This window comes from Danio aesculapii, chromosome 9 (assembly GCF_903798145.1).
Source record: "Danio aesculapii chromosome 9, fDanAes4.1, whole genome shotgun sequence".
Classification (NCBI taxonomy): Eukaryota; Metazoa; Chordata; class Actinopteri; order Cypriniformes; family Danionidae; genus Danio; species Danio aesculapii.
This window is the reverse complement of record NC_079443.1, coordinates 53754521-53774288: the sequence shown is the minus strand read 5'-3', so window position 1 is coordinate 53774288 and position 19768 is coordinate 53754521. Positions and strand designations below refer to the sequence as shown.

At 34.7% G+C, this 19768-nt stretch overlaps 1 protein-coding gene across 1 annotated transcript in view; it reads right to left on the bottom strand.

Moving 5' to 3' along the window:
* egfl6 (EGF-like-domain, multiple 6) overlaps positions 1 to 19023 on the bottom strand; it is a 34257-nt gene extending 15234 nt beyond the window's left edge. Inside the window, exons 1-8 of the mRNA XM_056466091.1 lie at positions 18825 to 19023; positions 12336 to 12442; positions 9075 to 9167; positions 5865 to 5984; positions 4701 to 4820; positions 2860 to 2994; positions 845 to 967; positions 341 to 444 (exon numbers count right to left, since the gene is read on the bottom strand). Coding sequence (XP_056322066.1) covers positions 341 to 444; positions 845 to 967; positions 2860 to 2994; positions 4701 to 4820; positions 5865 to 5984; positions 9075 to 9167; positions 12336 to 12442; positions 18825 to 18895 — 873 coding nt within the window. The 5' untranslated portion in view covers positions 18896 to 19023. The remainder of the gene's footprint in view (positions 1 to 340; positions 445 to 844; positions 968 to 2859; positions 2995 to 4700; positions 4821 to 5864; positions 5985 to 9074; positions 9168 to 12335; positions 12443 to 18824) is intronic.
* Positions 19024 to 19768: the final 745 nt, after the last annotated feature.

Genomic DNA, 19768 nt, shown 5'->3' with positions numbered 1-19768 from the left:
AGAAAGGGTTTAATATTGAATATTCTTAAGCCATTAGTGTACAAAACTCCTTTGATTCATGCAGTTTCAGCATCGTAGCATTGCTTCGACTTCATGTTTGGATTTGCAGGAACCTTTTTCATGCAGAACACTGAGGAGAAGCATCTGCTGTGTGAGATGAAGCCATTCACAGCCATTAAAACTGAACATGAGAACATTCAGCTTTTATTTTCCCAGCCGTAGAGTCGAGATAATGCATATTAACAACAGCAGAGCTTATTGCAAAGTCTTTCCAAATGCATGTGCAAAGCATCAAGCAGAGCGCAGGATCTAGCGCTGATGTTTATAATATCTGATGTATTTCCATCTGCTCATTCAGCCATTGAACCGCATCTCTCTCACCGTTCACAAACACATCTGGGTTTCCTTTACTGCTGTCCCAGGATCTGTGATAAAACGGCTTGACTACACAAACACAAAGCATTCAGTTCACAACTTATATCTACGATGTTTCTCCTAAAATCCAATTGTACTGGGTTTTTTCAGGTTGTTTAAGAAAATGCACACCGATGCTGCATTTATTTAATCAAACACACATGAAATCCAGTATTATTGTGAATTATTATTATTTTAAATCACTTTTTCAATTTGAATATGCTTGGAAATATGATTTATACAACAATAATCATGTTAAACTCTATGAAAAAGGCTGTGGTTTTTGTGTCGGGTCTCGTAATGCAATTCAAAAGCATAAACAAAATGTGGAAAATTAAAAAAAACTAAAACAGGAATCACAAAATATGGAAAACTGCTGATTGATGGATATTTTTAACAGTGTAGTTTCATTAATGTTGTAATGTCTCACCTGAACAATCGAACCCGCTGCCACGGAAACCCTGCTTGCATTTACACTTGTAGGATCCATGAGTGTTGATGCATTCAGCGTGATGACTGCACTTGTGTGTGTTCGACGCACACTCATTTACATCTGCAAACACACACGCACTCACATTATTGTTTTTCACATCAGCTGAACACACTCTGCATGCACTATTAAAACACTGGAGGACTAGTGCTGGACTTGATACAGTAAAGCCAAAGCCGCCAATACAGTTTGCATCATGGTGTTTATAAGTGTTGAGGAATAGCTGAGATTTACATATGTTAATGAGGGTTAGGTTGCAGCCAATCACAACAGACTGGACTATGAAATCTATATAGCAGACTTGTGATATCTCTATAATTTGATGACTCTATAATCAGAGTTGACTACTGTCATCTGACCAATCAGAGCAGACTAATGTAATCTGACCAATCAGAACAGACTATTGTCATCTAACCAATTAGAAAAGACTATTGTTACCTGACCACCCCGAGCAGACTATTGTCATCTGACCAACCAGAGAAGACTAATGTAATCTTATCAGTCAGAGCGGAATAATGTCCTCTGCCCAATTAGAACAGACTTTTGTCATCTGACCAATCAGAGCAGACCATTGTCATCTGCCCAATTAGAAAAGACTATTGTCATCTGACCAATCAGAGCAGACCATTGTCATCTGCCCAATTAGAACAGACTATTGTGATCTAACCAATTAGAAAAGACTATTGTCATCTGACCAATCAGAACAGATTATTGTCATCTGACCAATTAGAAAAGACTATTGTCATCTGACCAATCAGAACAGATTATTGTCATCTGACCAATTAGAAAAGACTATTGTCATCTGACCAATTAGAACAGATTATTGTCATCTGACCAATTAGAAAAGACTATTGTCATCTGACCAATTAGAAAAGACTATTGTCATCTGACCAATCAGAACAGATTATTGTCATCTAACCAATTAGAAAAGACTATTGTCATCTGACCAATCAGAGCAGACTATTGTCATCTGACCAGTTAGAACAGATTATTGTCATCTAACCAATTAGAAAAGACTATTGTCATCTGACCAATCAGAGCAGACTATTGTCATCTGACCAATTAGAACAGACTATTGTCATCTGACCAATTAGAACAGACTATTGTCATCTGACCAATCAGAGGATACTTGTGATATCAGACCAATCAGAACAGACTAGTGTCATCTGACCAATCAGAGCAGATTAGTCTCATCTGACCCATCAGAGGTGACTAGTACCATCTGACCAATCAGAGCAGACTTTTCTTATCTGACCAGTCAGAGCAGACTAGTCTCATCTGTCCAGTCAGAGCAGACTAGTGCCATCTGACAAATCAGAGCAGACTAGTGCCATCTGACCAATTAGAGCAGTCTTGTGCCATCTGACCAATCAGAGCAGACTTGTAATATCTGACCGATCAGAGCTAACTCGTGACATTTGACCAATCAGAGGATACTTGGGATATCTGACCAATCAGAAGAGCCAAATGTCATCTGGCCAATTATAACAGACCAGTCTCATCTGACCAATCAGAGTTGACTGGTGCCATCTGACCAATCAAACTAGACAGAGGCCATCTGACAATCAGATTTGACAAAGGCCACATGACTAATCAGAGCAGAGCATTGGCATCTAACCAATCAGAACAGAGCATTTCCATCTGACCAATCAGAGCAGGGTTTAGAGCATCCAGATCATTGAACAAAACATTTCAAACACTGTGAGCTGAATTGAATGTTATTTACAATGATTCTTTAGCATTAACAGTGAATGCGAGACTCGTTATTTGATTAATGGATATTTTTAAGGGTAGTTTAGTTCTTTACCAGTCATGTCACCATTTTTATGATGGATTTCACACATCATCATTAATAACTCGCACGAGCTCAGTCTGAGGTGGACAGTTGTTTTTATATTATTGTATGGTCCATCATTACAGCAGGTTAGTTGTACACACAGCTGTGTTCTTCTCACCAGTGCAGTCGTATTTTCCATTGATGTATTTGAGGTCGTATCCCGGCTGACACTTGCAGTAGTAGCTGCCGAATGTGTTCGTGCACTGCCTGTTAAACGGACACTGGTTTTTCCCAGTCGCACATTCATCAATATCTGCAGAAGAGGAAAACAAGGAGAGCGGATGAAGAATATTCACTGTCATTAGATCCCAGAGCTTGTTATGACCAATCCGAGTTTTTTTTCTTGTGCTTGATTACTAGCTGCACGCCACGGTGACTCAGTGGTTAGCACTGTGGCCTTACAGTAAAAAGGTCGCTGGTTCGAGTCCCTACTGGGTCAGTTGGCTATTCTATGTGGAGTTTGCATGTTCTCCCCGTGTTGGTGTGGGTTTCCTCCGGGTGCTCCGGTTTCCCCCACAGTCCAAACACATGCGCTATAGGGGAATTGATTGACTAAATTGGCCGTAGTGCATGAGTGTGTGTGTGTATGTGTGAATGAGTGTGTATGGGTGTTTCCCAATACTGGGATGTGGCTGGAGGAGCATCCGCTGTGTAAAACATATACTGGAATAGTTGGTGGTTCATTCCACTGTGGCAACCTCTGATGAATAAAGGGACTAAGCTGAAGGAAAATGAATGAATGAATGAATGAATACTAGCTTAGGAAAGAATATATAAAACAGCATAAACATAGTAAAACTATTTTACTTATTTAAATAAATCATTTAAAATAATAATTTTACTAATATTTAAGGATATCAAAACAGTTTTATAAAAATAACATTCATTCATTTTCTTTTCGGCTTAGTCCCTTTATTAATCAGGGGTCGCCACAGTGGAATGAACCGCCAACTTATCCAGCATGTTTTACACAGTGGATGCCCTTCCAGCTGCAACTCGTCACCGGGAAACACCCATACACACTTATTCACACACATACACTATGGACAATTTAGCTTACCCAATTCACCCATAGCGCATGTGTTTGGACTTTGGGGGAAACCGGAGCACCAGGAGGCCACCCACGGCAACAATGGCAAGAACATGCAAACTCCACATAGAAATACCAACTGACCCAGCCGAGGCTCGAACCAGCAACATTCTTGCTGTGAGACGATTGTGCTACCCACAGCGCCACCGTAACACCCCTGTTTCAAAACAGTAATGACGTAATGAAGCCCTGTTTACTGAAATCATGTGACCTTGCCAATTTGATACGCAATCTGATTTGAAACAAAAAGGTTTGAAGAAGCTTCATGAAGCCGTGTTTCAAAAGCAGCCGTCACGTCTATTCATACATTGTTTTTATATTTCTTTTGTCTGTAGTAAAATATAGATTTTATCATCTTCAAGGGATAGTTCATCCTTCATAAACCCGTTTGAGTTTTATTCCTCTGTTGAACACAAAAGAAGATATTTTGAAGAATGTTGGAGCTCCGTAGCAGAAAAAAACTATGTAAAGTCAGGTTTCAGGTGGCACAGTGGTTAGCACTGTGGCCACACAGCAAGATGGTTGCTGGTTCGAGCCACGGCTGGATCAGTTGGCATTTCTATGTGGAGTTTGCATGTTCTCCCCGTGTTGGCGTGGGTTTCCTCCGGGTGCTCCGGTTTCCCCCACAGTCCAAACACATGCGCTATAGGGGAATTGATCAACTAAATTGGCCATAGTGTATGAGTGTGTGTGAATGAGTGTGTATGGGTGTTTCCCAGTACTGGGTTGCAGCTGGAAGGGCATCCATTGTGTAAAACATATGCTAGATAAGTTGGCAGTTCATTTCGCTGTGGCGACCCCTGATGAATAAAGGGACTAAGCTGAAGGAAAATGAATGAATGAATGAATGTTTTTATTTCAGTTCTCACCCTCGCAGGTCTTTCCGTCAGTTCCGAGTTGAAGGCCAGGTGACGGACAGAGACAGCGAACCTCAGACTGCACCTCCTCACAGCCGTACTGGCAGTGAGCCAGGGAACACGTCCTGGAGTCTGAAGTCACGCACACACGCAAACGCACACACACACACACACACACACACACACACACACACACACACACACACACACACACACACACACATACACACACACACAGATGGACAGACAGCTCATTAGGGCTGTACAATTAAAATTCAATAGAATATAATACAGTTTCACCACATGGCTTAAATTACTCTATTTGGTAAGAATTTGGGTGCAGAATTTTAATAACAGATGTGAAATACCCTTACAAAAAATTACTGCAGTTTTTTTAAAGGAACACTTCAGTTTTAGTTAACTTAAGTTTATAATAATGTTCATAAACATTATTTAAGTATATTGCAGTATTACTGCAATACAACTGAAGTACTATAACACAACCAACTGCAGTACATCTACTGCAATAGTACTGAAGTGATACTACTACTATAATGCATTACTGCTACTGCAATACAACTGAAGTACTACTACAGTACAATAATAGTATAATAATAGATAAAATATAATAAAATAATAATAATAATAATAATAATATATAAAATATAATATAATAATAATAGTAATAGTAACAATAGATAAAATATAATAAAATAATAATAATATTAATAATAGCTAAAATATAGTAAAAAAATTAAATAATAATATTAATAATAGCTAAAACATACTAAAAGAATAATAATAATAGATAAAATTTTATAAAATAATAATAATTTTAATAATAGATAAAACATAATTATAATAATAATAAAATAATTACAATAATAGATAAATATAATAAAATAATAATAATAAAATAATAATAATAGATAAATATAATAATAATAATAATAATAATAATAATAATAATAATAATAATAATAATAATAATAACATTATTTATGGCATCTTCAATGACTCCACAAATCTCATGTTTCTGAGCTGCGGCTCCTGGTCAACTATAATCGCTATTCAACATTGCAGATCCTGCGATGTGACTGCGTGTGTTATCGATGTTGAAATGATATATTATGCATATAAATGTTCTTCTGGATATATTGAATTGTGATCACTCACTTGCACAGGATCCATCAGGCATTAGCATGTAGCCGTTTAAGCAGTAACACATATAGCTGCCGAATGTGTTCATACAGCGATGCTCACAGGGACGAGGCTTCAGACCACACTCATTCAGATCTGAAGGAGAGAGACAGAGAGAGTAATTCGTACATTAGCAGTTGTCTGTATTTTGTCATTCATGTTTTTATATTTCATTTTGCCTCATTTATTTAAGCTTTTGAATTGCATTATGGGATCTTGAGCTTTCTTACAACAACTTTCAACCTTGAAGAGTGAACAGTGGGGTTGCATGATAATGTAAAATGCTGACATTGCAATATTTTCCTTCACTGTGATATATAATGCGATATAAATGGTTTTGATGACTTGAGTAGCTTGTAAAAAATTAATAATTTTAGATCAATTGGGATGATTCTGTAGGGGAGCGTATCTGCATAAAATATAAAATATAAAAAATGTGAAGCAAAGTTAAATACAACAAAGAAAATATGCAAATAAAACATTGATTTAAGACTTTCTGGGGAGTCAAACAGTATTCGGAAGCAAAAATGAAATAATCAGGTATCCCTTTATTTTGATGGTCTCTATTGCACATTTTGGTGACTAAACGTTGCATTCCAACTACATGCCAATTACTTCTCATTTGAGTATTAGTAGACTGTCTGCTTTTAACACATTTAACTCACTTTAAGAAACTCTGCAAGTACATGTCAACTTACACTAACCTTAACCCCAATCAAACAGTCTGCTTATAATCTAATAAGAATTAGTTGGCATGTAGATGCAGTATAACTTGAATTCAACAAAATGCGTTAAAGGGACCATCAAAATAAAGTGATAATCACCATATAATAATAATAATAATAATAATAATAATAATAATAATAATAATAATAATAATAATAATAATAATATAATAATAATAATAATAATAATAATAGATAAAATATAATAAAATAATAATAATAGAAAACAAAAAAATAAAAATAAAATAATAATAATAATAATAATAGATCAAATTTAATAAAATAATAGAAAAAAATAAAGCAACAATAATAATAATAATAATAATAGATAAAATATAATAATAAAATAATAATAATAATAATAATAGATCAAATATAATAAAGCAACAACAATAATAATAATAGATAAAATAAATGAAATAATAATAATAATAATAATAGATAAAACCTAATAAAATAATAATATTAATAATAGATAAAATATAATAATAATAATAATAATAATAATAAATAATAATAATATATAAAATATCATAAAATAATAATAATAATAATAATAATAGATAAAATAAATAAAATAATAATAATAATAATAATAATAATAGATAAAATATAATAATAATAATAATAATAATAATAATAATAATAAATAATATATAAAATATCATAAAATAATAATAATTATTATAATAAATATAATAATAATAATAGATAAAATATAAAATAATAATAATAAAAATAATAGATAAAATATAATACACTAATAATAATAGTAATAATAATAGATAAAACATAATAAAATAATAATAATAGATAAAATAAATAAAATAAAATAAAATAAAATAAAATAATAATAATAATAATAATAATAATAATAATAATAATAATAATAATAGATAAAATATAATAAAATAATAATGATAATAATAATAATAATAATAATAGATAAAATGTAATAAAATAATAATAATAATAATAATAATAATAATAATAATAGATAAAACATAATAAAATAATAATAATAGATAAAACATAATAGCATAATAATAATAATAAAAATAATAATAGATAAAATATAATAATAATAATAATAATAATAATAATAATAATAATAATAATAATAATAAAATAATAATAATAATAATAATAATAATAATAATAATAATAATAATAATAATAATAACACTGTATCATTTTAATTGAGCAAATAATTATTAAATATACAACTAATCTTTAAGCTACAAACGTTTATGGTGCCCATATGCCTTAAATTTGCTTCAAATTCTTACTGTCCTGTCTTAAAAACACATGCAAGGTTAAAATATAAAATGACTCCACATTTCAATGTTGTTCACTGTAACGTCTGTTTAACTTTAATCCCAACTACATTGCAGATCCCTGCGATTTGACCATTGCGAATGGTCACATTGCGATATCGATGCTGAAATGATATATTATGCAAGCCTAAAACACTCACAAATTGTACTAAAGCTGAGCCGGTACCTTTAAAAAGTCTGCTTTTATCTTAAAAGTCCATATTGGTATATTAATATTAGCCTATAGGCCTACATCAGTCACTAATAAATGCTGTCCTTCAACCACTCTTTCGAGTACCACCCCGTGACAGCTTTTGTACTTTTATTTCAGAGTGTAGATTACATACGTTCTGTCTGTTTTTTTACTTTTAATTTTTATTATTATTTTTTTTTAACAAATCAGAAACAAAAATTAAATAATCACCATATAATAATAATATTAATACTACTACTATTAATAATAATATTAATAACACTGTCTCATTTTAACTGAGTAAATAATTATATAATATACTATTAATCTTTAAGCTACAAACGTTTAATTTATGGTGCCCATATGGCTTAAATTTGCTATAGATTCTTATAGTCCTGTCTTAAAAACACATGCAAATAATAAACTTTCAGACTGAGGTTAAAATATGAAATGACTCCACATTTCAATGTTGTTCACTGTAACGTCAGGTCAACTATAACCCCAACTACATTGCAGATCCCTGCGATGTGACTATTGCGAATGGTCACATTGCGATATCGATGCTGAAAGGATATATTGTGCAGGCCTAGTTTGCAGTGCTATATAGTCAGGATTGGTGTTGTATATTGCGCTACAAATAACTTGAAATAAACTGCAAAGACAATTTCTCTTATTTTACAGACTTATATCTCTATATATTATTATTTCTGATACATTATATTATTTTAAACTACTAAAATGTTAATAAAAGTCACTTTGTTAAACTGTAGAGTGGAATTTTCAACATCTGAAGTGAACAGAGCAGAGATCAACATCCTATAATGCAGTTCACCCCCGCAAACAAACACTTGTGAATGACTTAATAAAGAAACTGTTCATTACAGATATGTTTTACAGTGCAGAGTCCAAAAGAGTATATTGTAAAAAAAATAAATAGTCAAAACACACAAACCTTGACTGCATGTCTTCCCTGTGTATCCAGGAAAACACTTGCATTTGTTGGGGCCGACACACTCGCCGTGTTTGCAGCCCAGATCACACTGAGCTGGGAAGACATGCAGAAATATTAATGAAGAAAACAGCGGAGGTCAAATCTGTTCACAGAAACCACACACGTCTGGAAACCAATGCCACAATCCCCCTCTCTGAGCTCAGACCGCAGAATGAACAGTGTGTATCAGAAGAGTTTGTGGATGGAAAGTAAAACCCAGTGTTTCCATCTTCTGACTGACAAACAAGCTTCTCTTACTTAAAGCCAGAAAGAGCCCTCCTGTACCCCCCCCCCCCCCATTTCTGTTCAAAGGAAAGATTTTTGTTCAACACACTTCTAAACATAATAGTTTTAATAACTCATCTCTAATAACTGATTTATTTTCTCTTTGCCATGATGACAGTAAATAATATTTGATATTCTTCAAGAGTATACAGCTTAAAGTGACATTTAAAGGCTTAACTAGGTTAATTAGGGTAAAGTTAGGGTAATTAGGCAAGTTATTGTATAACAGTGGTTTGTTCTGGAGACAATCCAAAACTAATATTGCTTAAGGGGGCAAATAATATTGAATAAACTGCTTTTATTCTAGCTGAAATAAACTTTCTGGACTTTCTCCAGAAGAAAAAATATTATAGGAAATACTGTGAAAAATTCCTGAATCTGTTAACCAGTTAAACTCTAGCGCTATTTTGGGATTTCCGCCTGGATTTTGCCTACCCAAATTTAAAAGCTTCCCAAAACCACATGCAGAGGTGTAAATGCAAAAATTTGGTATCATTATAAAGAAAACCCTTTGAATTTTCATAAAACACTATTTAAAGTGTTTAAAATAACTCTATATGTCGTCTGTGTTATAATAAACACCTAAAAAAAGAGGTGCTTTTTGTATTTTTTTTTATAAACGCAAATTTGAAAGTGGACCTTTTAGGTTCTGTGTGGTCTAGCTTGCTGTAATTAATATTGGTGGTTTCTGCACATGTCTGTAATCATAAGAAAAAAGAAAAATGTCTGTACCATAATCTATGCATAAGTTATTGTGTTCCAACTGATGAGAGGTCAGGGACCGGTCATTGTTTTCATATTTCACTATTCTTTTGTTTGATCAAACATAATTCACTGTGTTTGGACCACGTCAGACATATAAAAGGATTACTTATGCACATCACCTCAAAAACAGAGGAGAAATGTCCCTGAAGCGCACAGCATAAGGTAAGAGATGACAGCTGTCTGTGCTATCTGGGGCTGCTTATTGATCATAAATGTATTGTTTTCACTTCTGCGCCATGAAAACACCACGATTGATTCGACAATAGATTGATATGAGAATATAATTAAAAAGAATGCTAGAACCGTATGAGCACCGGCAAGAGCTATCATTTGAGCTATAACTTTTACATGTGTCATATATGAATCATATGGAACCAATGTTCAATACCCAGCTTGGGTATCCAAAATACTGTGTATTTAAGTATAAATAACTTTTGTACAGTAGAATAAAAACCAAAGTGATGCATATGTGCATAAAATATAGATTCTTCACTTTTCAAACCACATAAGGGGGTCTGGCGCAATGCTAGCCCTTTAAATCTTAAAGCGAAAGTCGATGACGTCACGGACCCGGTACCGGGATATATTTGAAAAAGAATAAATATTTCAGGAGGGCGAATAATTCTGACAACAATTGTGTGCAAGCCTGAAATTATTGATACCCCTGGCAAATTCTGACTTAAAGTTACTTTAATTTAACCAGCAAGTTCTATTTATAATTATTTTTTGACCAGAAACGACACAGGCTTCTCCCAAAAGATAATAAGATGATATACAAGAGGCCTCGTTGTGGACAAAAATAATTCACAGCCTTTATTGACATTAGAACAAAATCTTCAGAATTTGCCAGCGGTGTGAATCATTTTGAGCTTGACTCTACATCTAAAAATTAAACATCTAAAAACTCCTCCCATATGAAAATCTGATGGGAGTCATGGTGGCGCAGTGAGTCATTTCTGTGTGGAGTTTGCATGTTCTCGCCGTGTTGGCGTGTGTTTCCTCCTGGTGCTCTGGAGTCCAGTCCAAACACATGCGTTATTGATGAATTGGGTAAGCTAAATTGTCTGTAGTGCATGAGTGTGCATGGGTGTTCCCCAGTGATGGGTTGCAGCTGGAAGGGCATCCGCTGCGTAAAAATATATGCTATAAGTTGGCGGTTCATCCCGCAGTGGTGAACCCGCATTAAGTGACTAAGCTGAAGGAAAATGAATGAATGAATAAAAATCTGATATATGGCAATATTTGCAAATTACATATATTTAATTTATCCTTATATCTGTGAAGTCCAAACTTGAATTTGTACGTCATATATGTACACTCTAAAAAAATCCTGGGTTATTTTAACCCAATGCTGGGTCAAATATGGACAAGCTCAACAGTTGCAAAAAACGGTCATTTAAGTTGAATTGAAAAAGTAACCCAATGTTGAGTAACCCAATGTTGAGTCATATTTTCTGGGTTATGACAACCCAGCATTTAATTTAAATATTACAAAATAGTGCAAAACTTGTAATTTGCATATTTTCTTTCGAAACCATTATCTAATGTATACCATTATATATATATATGGGCGTCACGGTGGCGCAGTTGGTAGCACGATCGCCTCACAGAAAGAAGGTTGCTGGTTCGAGCCCCGGCTGGGTCAGTTGGTATTTCTATGTGGAGTTTGCATGTTCTCCCCGTGTTGGCGTGGGTGTCCTCTGGGTGCTTCGGTTTCCCCCACAGTCCAAACACATGCACTATAGGGGAATTGAATAAGCTAAGTTGGCCGTAGTGTATGTGTGTGAATGCAAGTGTGCATAGACTTTCCTTAGTAATGGGTTGAAGCTTGAAGGGTATCCGCTGTGTAAAACATATGCTGGATAAATTGGCGGTTCATTCCGCAGTGGCGACCCCGGATTAATAAAGGGACTAAGCCAAACAGAAAATGAATGAATGAATTTATTTATATTTCTTTTCGGCCTAATCCGTTTATTTATCAGGGGTCGCCACAGCGGAATGAACCGCTAACTTATCCAGCATATGTTTTACACAGCGGATGCCCTTCCGGCTGCAACCTATCACTGGGAAACTATTTATATATTTATTTATATATCAATGTGTAGAAATTCTAAACGGAGTAAAAGAAATTCACTAAATGTAATAGAAATCCTGTTGTCAATCTGCTTTTACCTTCACATTGTCCTTTAGAGTTTTTCTTCCAGCCGTAGCAGCACTCCAGCCGGCTGCCGTATCGACACACACCCAACACACTCTTGACGGAGACCTGCCGCCGCTGTCTGTGGGGAAAACAATCAGGAAACCCTCAGTTTTACACATAGATGGGAGGATTTTTAGAAATGCATTCAGATGAAATACAAATATCATAAAATGAAAGGAAAATGGGCGACGCAGTGGGTTTCCTCCGGGTGCTCCGGTTTCCCCCACAGTCCAAAGACATGCGGTACAGGCGAATTGGGAAGGCTAAATTGTCCGTAGTATATGAGTGTGAATGAGTTTGTATGGATGTTTCCCAGAGATGGGTTGTAGCTGGAAGGGCATCCGCTGCGTAAAACATATGCTGGATAAGTTGGCGGTTCATTCCGCTGTGGCGACCCCGGATTAATAATGGGACTAAGCCGAAAAGAAAATGAATGAATGAATGAAAGGAAAATTATCCTAATATTAATATGCAAATAAAATAGAAAAATACCAACCACAGTTTGCAGACCATGTCTTTTTTGTCTAATGTTTGTGTGTGTGTGTGTGTGTATATATGGGTTTTTATTTGCAAGTTTGTCCTTGTGTGTGTCTGTCTGTTTGTGTTTTATTTACGTGTGTGTGTCTGTCTGTGTTTTGTTTATGTGGTTTTGTGTGTGTGCGTGCGTGTGTATGTGAGTGTTTGCATGTGCGTGTGTGTGTGTTTGTGTGCATGTGAGTGTGTTTTGTTTGTGTGTGTGGATAAAAAAATTTACGTCTAAAGATCTCAGGTTGTTTCAGGTGAAAATTGAGGCATAATTAGTAGGTAAACGTGGTGACCTTTGACTTTTAGGGTTAACTGCAGTTGCTTTACGGCTCTTTAAGTGTTTAACAGACACTCTAACAGGAACCAATAAAATCTCCCGCAGCACATTTCTGCTATAATTACACCTCGTACTATTCGTGGCCATCACACTTCAGCAGGAGCTTCTTTAAGACAGCGCTGTGGGTTTAGTGTGTCGCTGTGAGCAAGCACAGGTTTAATATTTAAAATACCCAATGAACATTTAAAGCTATCCATAGAGAAATATGATACATGGCAATATATGCAAATCACATATAAGTCTTGTATAAAAATACATGTCTTTTATATACATACAGTGCTCAGCAAAGCTAGCGAGTGAAGGGCATAATTAAAATTGGACTGAAATGCAGCTCGTGTCGTCAAAACAACATCAAAATCAACAAAAAAGTGTCAACAAGAATGCTAATTGACTTTTGTTGGTTAAATTTTTGTTGATTTCCATGATGTCAAAGCTACAACAAATTGATATCAAACATTAGCGTCAAAAAAATACCTAAAAACTAAATTAAACGATTGTCATCTAGTTGATTTTTTGCCGCCAATGTTAGATATCAATTTGATTATGTTTTGACATCAAGGTAGTTTACATTTATTGCAGGTATACCATAGATATATACATTAGATGTTGCATACGGGCCCTGAGCATTAGGGTCGGGCGATGTTGACCAATTTGGCACCGTGCGATGTCTAATGTGAAACAGCGCGATGGATGATGGCATCGTCATCATAGGTGGGGGTGGGGTGGTTATTGTTAAATTTTAATTAAGTCATAACAAATTAATTAATTGTAGCCTACCGTTTTCTCTGCCTGAACCACATGGTCTTTGCCGAACCATAAATAAATAAAGTAATTTTGAATTAAATTTTTTTTCTTTGTTAAATATTTCCCAAATGATGTTTAACAGAGCAAGGAAATTTTAACAGTGTGTCTGATAATATTTTTTCTTCTGGAGAAACTCTTATTTGTTTTATTTCGGCTAGAATAAAAGCAGTTTATAATTTTTTATGAACCATTTTAACGTCAATATTATTAGCCCCTTTAAGCTATTTTTTTAAAAGTCTACAGCAGTGTTTCCCAACCCTGTTCCTGAAGGCACACCAACAGTTCACATTTTCAAACTCTCCCTAATCAAACACACCTGAATCCTCTTATCATAACATCAGAAGAGACTCCAAAACCTCAAGTTAATGGGTCAGATAACGGAGACATCCAAAATATGTACTGTTGGTGTGCCATCAGGAACAGGGTTGGGAAACACTGGTCTACAGAACAAACCATCGTTATACAATAACTTGCCTAATCACCCTAACCTGCCTAGTTAACCTAATTACCCTAGTTAAGCCTTTAAATGTAACTTTAAGCTGAATACTATTGTCTTGAAGAATATCTAGTCTAATATTATTAGAAAATAAATCAGTTATTAGAGATGAGTTATAAACACTATTATGATTAGAAATGTGCTGAAAAAATATTGTAGGAAAAATAAACAGGGAGGCTAATAATTCTGACTTAAACTGTATATATATATGGCTTCAGATGGCCAGTCCTCCACTGCACCTTGGTCCCACCCTCTACCAAAATTGCGGCTCTATTGACATATCCCTTTCAATAGTGTAAATATTTATGTAGGGATACATACAGTAGCTGAGAGAACTTAGCGTGCTGCAATTTATGAAAACACATGCAATTACAAAAAACCCGAGCTAGTTAAGAAAAGATCCTCATCATTTTGACAGAATGTTTGTCGCAAGTCCTCACAACACAAACAAATTAACAGTACACGCTGCATTTTCTCACAACACATGCAAATAGCAGGGAACACAACAGAAATGTTTCAGGGGAATCCAGAAACACGACGGCTGCTTCTCACTCAGGGCTGCTGTTTATGGTAATAAGGGCCTCTGATGACACGTACAAAGGAGAGAAATGTCAATCAAAGTGTTTCTGCAAACTGTTTCTATCAAGTCTGATTATAACAAATACAATTAATTCATGTTCACCATTAGAGGCTGGAGATATTCACACACTGCTGACACCAGAGATCGCGGTAACCGAATATTTTCCGTCAATGACGGGTTTTTTTCAGCAGTAACGGAAAAATCTGAGGGTGATCCGTCATTTTGACAGATTATGCTGAGGGTGATCTATTGTAATGTGTAGGTAACTGTAATTCCCACTCCTGTCCAGCTGATGGAGATTGCCCTTATTAATTAGCAATTGTCTTGCTTTGTCTCCTCTTCGTCGCCGCTGCGTACAGTTGTTGCAAAAATGTCACGGCAACTGAGTGTGAGAAGTTTCTTTAAACGGCCAAATAGTGATATTATTATTATTATTATTAAGGGTGAAAAAAGAGGAAGTGATGCAGTGGACGATGAAGAACAAAATCCTCACTGACAGCGTGTTGAAGAGCTGTGGACTGGATGATTTGGAGCGCGTTTGTGAGCACAACGGAACGCTGAGGGGTGCATCCGCGCCCCTGGTGCAGAAAGAGCGCGTGCTGCAGGATTTTTGCCCTGCGAAATGAGTGCTTGCAGGATCGGGAAATCCCACATTCAGAGAATCCTGCAAACTTCTGATCACTTCCTTAGGAGAAATGTTTTCTGACTACAAAACGCTGGCTGAAGTGGCGCTAGTAATTCCGGTCTCCAGTGTGGCAGCAGAACGCGGCTTCAGCCTCCAGAACAAAATTAAAACAGTCACGAGAAGTCGACTTTACAAGGCAAAGACACAGAATTTAATGACAATTGCCTCTGCATCAGCCTCCCTTGATGCATTTGATTACGCACAGGCAAGCACCCAGTTCAGGTCGACGCGGACCAGGAGGAAGATATGAGTTAAGGCAAATAGTCCTACAGAACATCGTCTGAATTATATTTCAAGTCATGTTCTTATATTAGTCGGAATTATAGTTTATAATATATCTTGTTGTTTATATCTGCTTGTGTTCAGGCACAAATCGCCGTATTTTTATTCCCTCCACCGTCAGTGCAAAAAAACACATGAAACTTGAACGAATTTGGAGTTTTTGTTCATTTGTCAAATAAATAAATGAATAATTTAGCCTATAAGCTCATTGTGCAAGGTCATGATGAAAATATGAATGAAAAAAGCGATTGGACAATATGCTAATTAAATGACGGGCAATAATAGGTTATGACGGAATTTTTACAACCCTCTCTGTCAAAATGACAGACAATGAGAAAGTCTAACGCGACCTCTGGCTGACACACAACTGGATATAAACCCCTTCTAAAAGTCATTTTTGTATATAGCTCCCCTTTAAAAACAAATCTTAAAAACTGCCTTGATCAGCATTTGCGAACGCATTGATCCAGATGTCTGTAATTCTGCGCTGCTCCTCATGCTAGTCTCTAAATCTGTCCCGGGCTCCAGAGGGACGCTGTGAATCTGTGAACCGACTGAAATAAACCCAGCAAATGGAGCCGCTCATGTGAACAGGTGGCAGACGCTCATTACAGACAGAATTAGCTGCTCATCAGAACACTTTACAAAACAACACCAGCATTTGCACAAACACTGAAGCTCACAGTCACAAATCAACAGCAGCTATTACATCTCATTTAAATCAGCTATTTAAATAATCGTGTTTTGATTTGACACGCTAATTAAAATACTTTAAAGCTACTTCTAAAGGGGACCTATTATGCAGTTTTTGCAAGATGTAAAATAAGTGTCTCTAGAGTGTGTGTAGTGAAGTTTTAGCTCAAGATAGCGCATAACTCTTTGAAACTGACCCTTTTAGGCTTTGGTCCTAATCGTGGTGTTTTGGTGACTGTCGCTTTAAATGCAAATGAGATTGTGCTCTTTTAATTAGGAAGGCGGAGCTATAAATGTCTATGCATCACCATAGTGGCAGATGTAAAACAGCACTAGTGCTCTCAGTGCTGGTCAGGTCTGCATGTTGTCAGTGTGAGTGTGTGCATCATGCTTCTGTCAGTCTATGGAGACTCCTGTCGCTGTTCATTTGTGCTTCATCTAAAACTCCACATCTATAATCCTCTTAGTCTATGCTGACATTATCTTCAGCAGCTCAAACACTCTAATGGCTAATGGACAGACGGCTGCTTCTCACTCAGGGCTGCTGTTTATGCTAATGAGGGAGAGATGGGCACTAGTGGGCGGGGCTTTCCCCCTCTGATGACATCATACAAAGAGAGAAATGTCAATCAAAGTGTTTCTGCAGACTGTTTCTATCAAGTCTGATTAGAACAAATACAATTAATACATGTTCATCATTAGAGGCTGGAGATATTCACACACTGCTGGGTTTAAACTTCTTATAAAAGAGATGCATAATAGGTGCCCTTTAAATAATAGTGTTTTGATTTGACAGTATGGTTATTATTAGGTGAAAATTATATATTGATCCTAGAGTCATACTACATTTCCTTGTATACGCAGCATCGATTTGAAAATACATTCAATATAATCACTGATTATTAATGCAAATTAATATAAAACCCCAATAAAGTTATTATTATTATTATTATTATTATTATTATTATTATTACTAACTTTATTATTATCATCATCATCATGATCATTATTATTATTAGAATAATTATTATTCATTCACTTTCTTTTCGGCTTAGACCTTTATTAATATGGGGTCGCCACAGTGAAATAAACCGCCATTATTATTATCATCATTATTATTATTATCATCATTATTATTATTATCATCATTATTATTATTATCATTATTATTATTATTATTATTATGATCTTAATCATTATTATTATTATTATTATTATTATTATTATTATTATTATTATTATTATTATTATTATTATTATCATTATTATTATTATTATTATCATTATTGTTATTATTATTATTATTATTATTATTATGATCTTAATCATTATTATTATTAGTATTGTTATTATTATACTGTTATCATGACTAAATAATAAACGAACATCAAACTTTCAACATAGAAGCCTTTTTTCTAGGTGATTTCGAGGCTTTTCTTTTAAAGTAAACTAAATTTTTATTGAAGCAAATTAATATAAAACCCAATTAAAAAAATCCCAATAATGTTAGATTTATCCTATAAAAATCTGCAATGAAATGTCACAGATGCTTATGTGAATTAAAGAAAATAAAACACACTGAAATGGTCATTTACACATAAAACTACAATATATTTGAACTTATATGTACTATTTTTGTAATTCTAAATATATTTATAATACATTTTAGTATTTACAATGCATTTTTAGAACATATTTTAATATTTATAATACATTTTTGCAGTATTTTAAAACACACTGCATGTTGAATATACACATACAGTATATATATTAGTCCTATACACTGTATTTGCAATCCTAACATACATTTTTGTGCAATATCTTGAAATATTTTGCCAGTTTTTGCAATATCCTGAAATATATGTTGCATAAATACATGTTTTATGCATGTGAAATGAAAACAATAACTTTTATGTCTTAATGGTGATTTTCAAACAATGCCATATATCAGATTTGTACTGTATATGAGGAATTTAAATTGTTAAAGCAACGTAACTCTAACAAATAGCATATTCTCCACAACAGAGTCTGCTTGGTGTTAAAATGAGAGGGTGATTACCTGTGATCTGCAGTTCCAAGTGTAAAATACAGCAGGAAGGAGAGTGCGCTGATCCACGTCAGATGTTTCATGGTTTTAAACAAATCCTCTTGGTTTCTGTGCTGTTAGGGTTTCTCTTCTTTGCTTTGCTTTTCTTCCTCCTTTGATTCCAGCAAGAGTTGAAGAAAAAAACTCTGCAGCGTCTCTCTCTCTCTCTCTCTCTCTCTCTTCTCTGTTTCTCTCTCTCTTCTCTGTTTCTCTCTCTCTCTCTCTCTCTCATATTTTTAGCCAAGAAAGAACCGTAAATAAACATAAGTATCTGTATAAAAACAAGGAAGGTTAATGTTTTTAACATTTGTTTGTATGGACAAGCAGAATCGAGTACGGTTGCAAAGAAAAGCAATATTGTGACATAGCTTACTGTAACTACTGTTGAATACAGCTTGTTTAGTTGTTGATTTTACTTTTTAAACCTAATGTACAGGACAATAGGAAACATTTAAAGAACTTTGGTGTAATAAATATATATATATGCATGTGTGTGTGTGTGTAGTTTGTTTTTAGGTTTATGTGAATCATTTAGGGAATTAATGTGCTAGTTTGTTAAATAATTGGGTTGAAAACTGTAATTGAATGTTTTTAAAGTAAAGAAGTCTCTCTCAATAATTATTTTTTCAGGGTTTTCACCTTTACTGGATAGGACAGTTAGTATTGACAGGAAAGCAGAGAGAGGGGAAGGATTGGCTTAGAACCGGAAGGCAGAATCAAACTCAGGTCGCCGTGAGCACCGGAGTGCATGTGTGGACGCACTAACCACTACACCACTGGCACCGACAACTCTCTCTTTCTCTTTAAAAGGACTAATAAAATCTCATTAATCTAAAGGGTTTTGTTTTATAAAATGGTAAATGATTTGACAATGTTTAGCTGCATTGCATTGGCTATATGTTTTTCTTTTTTAAATG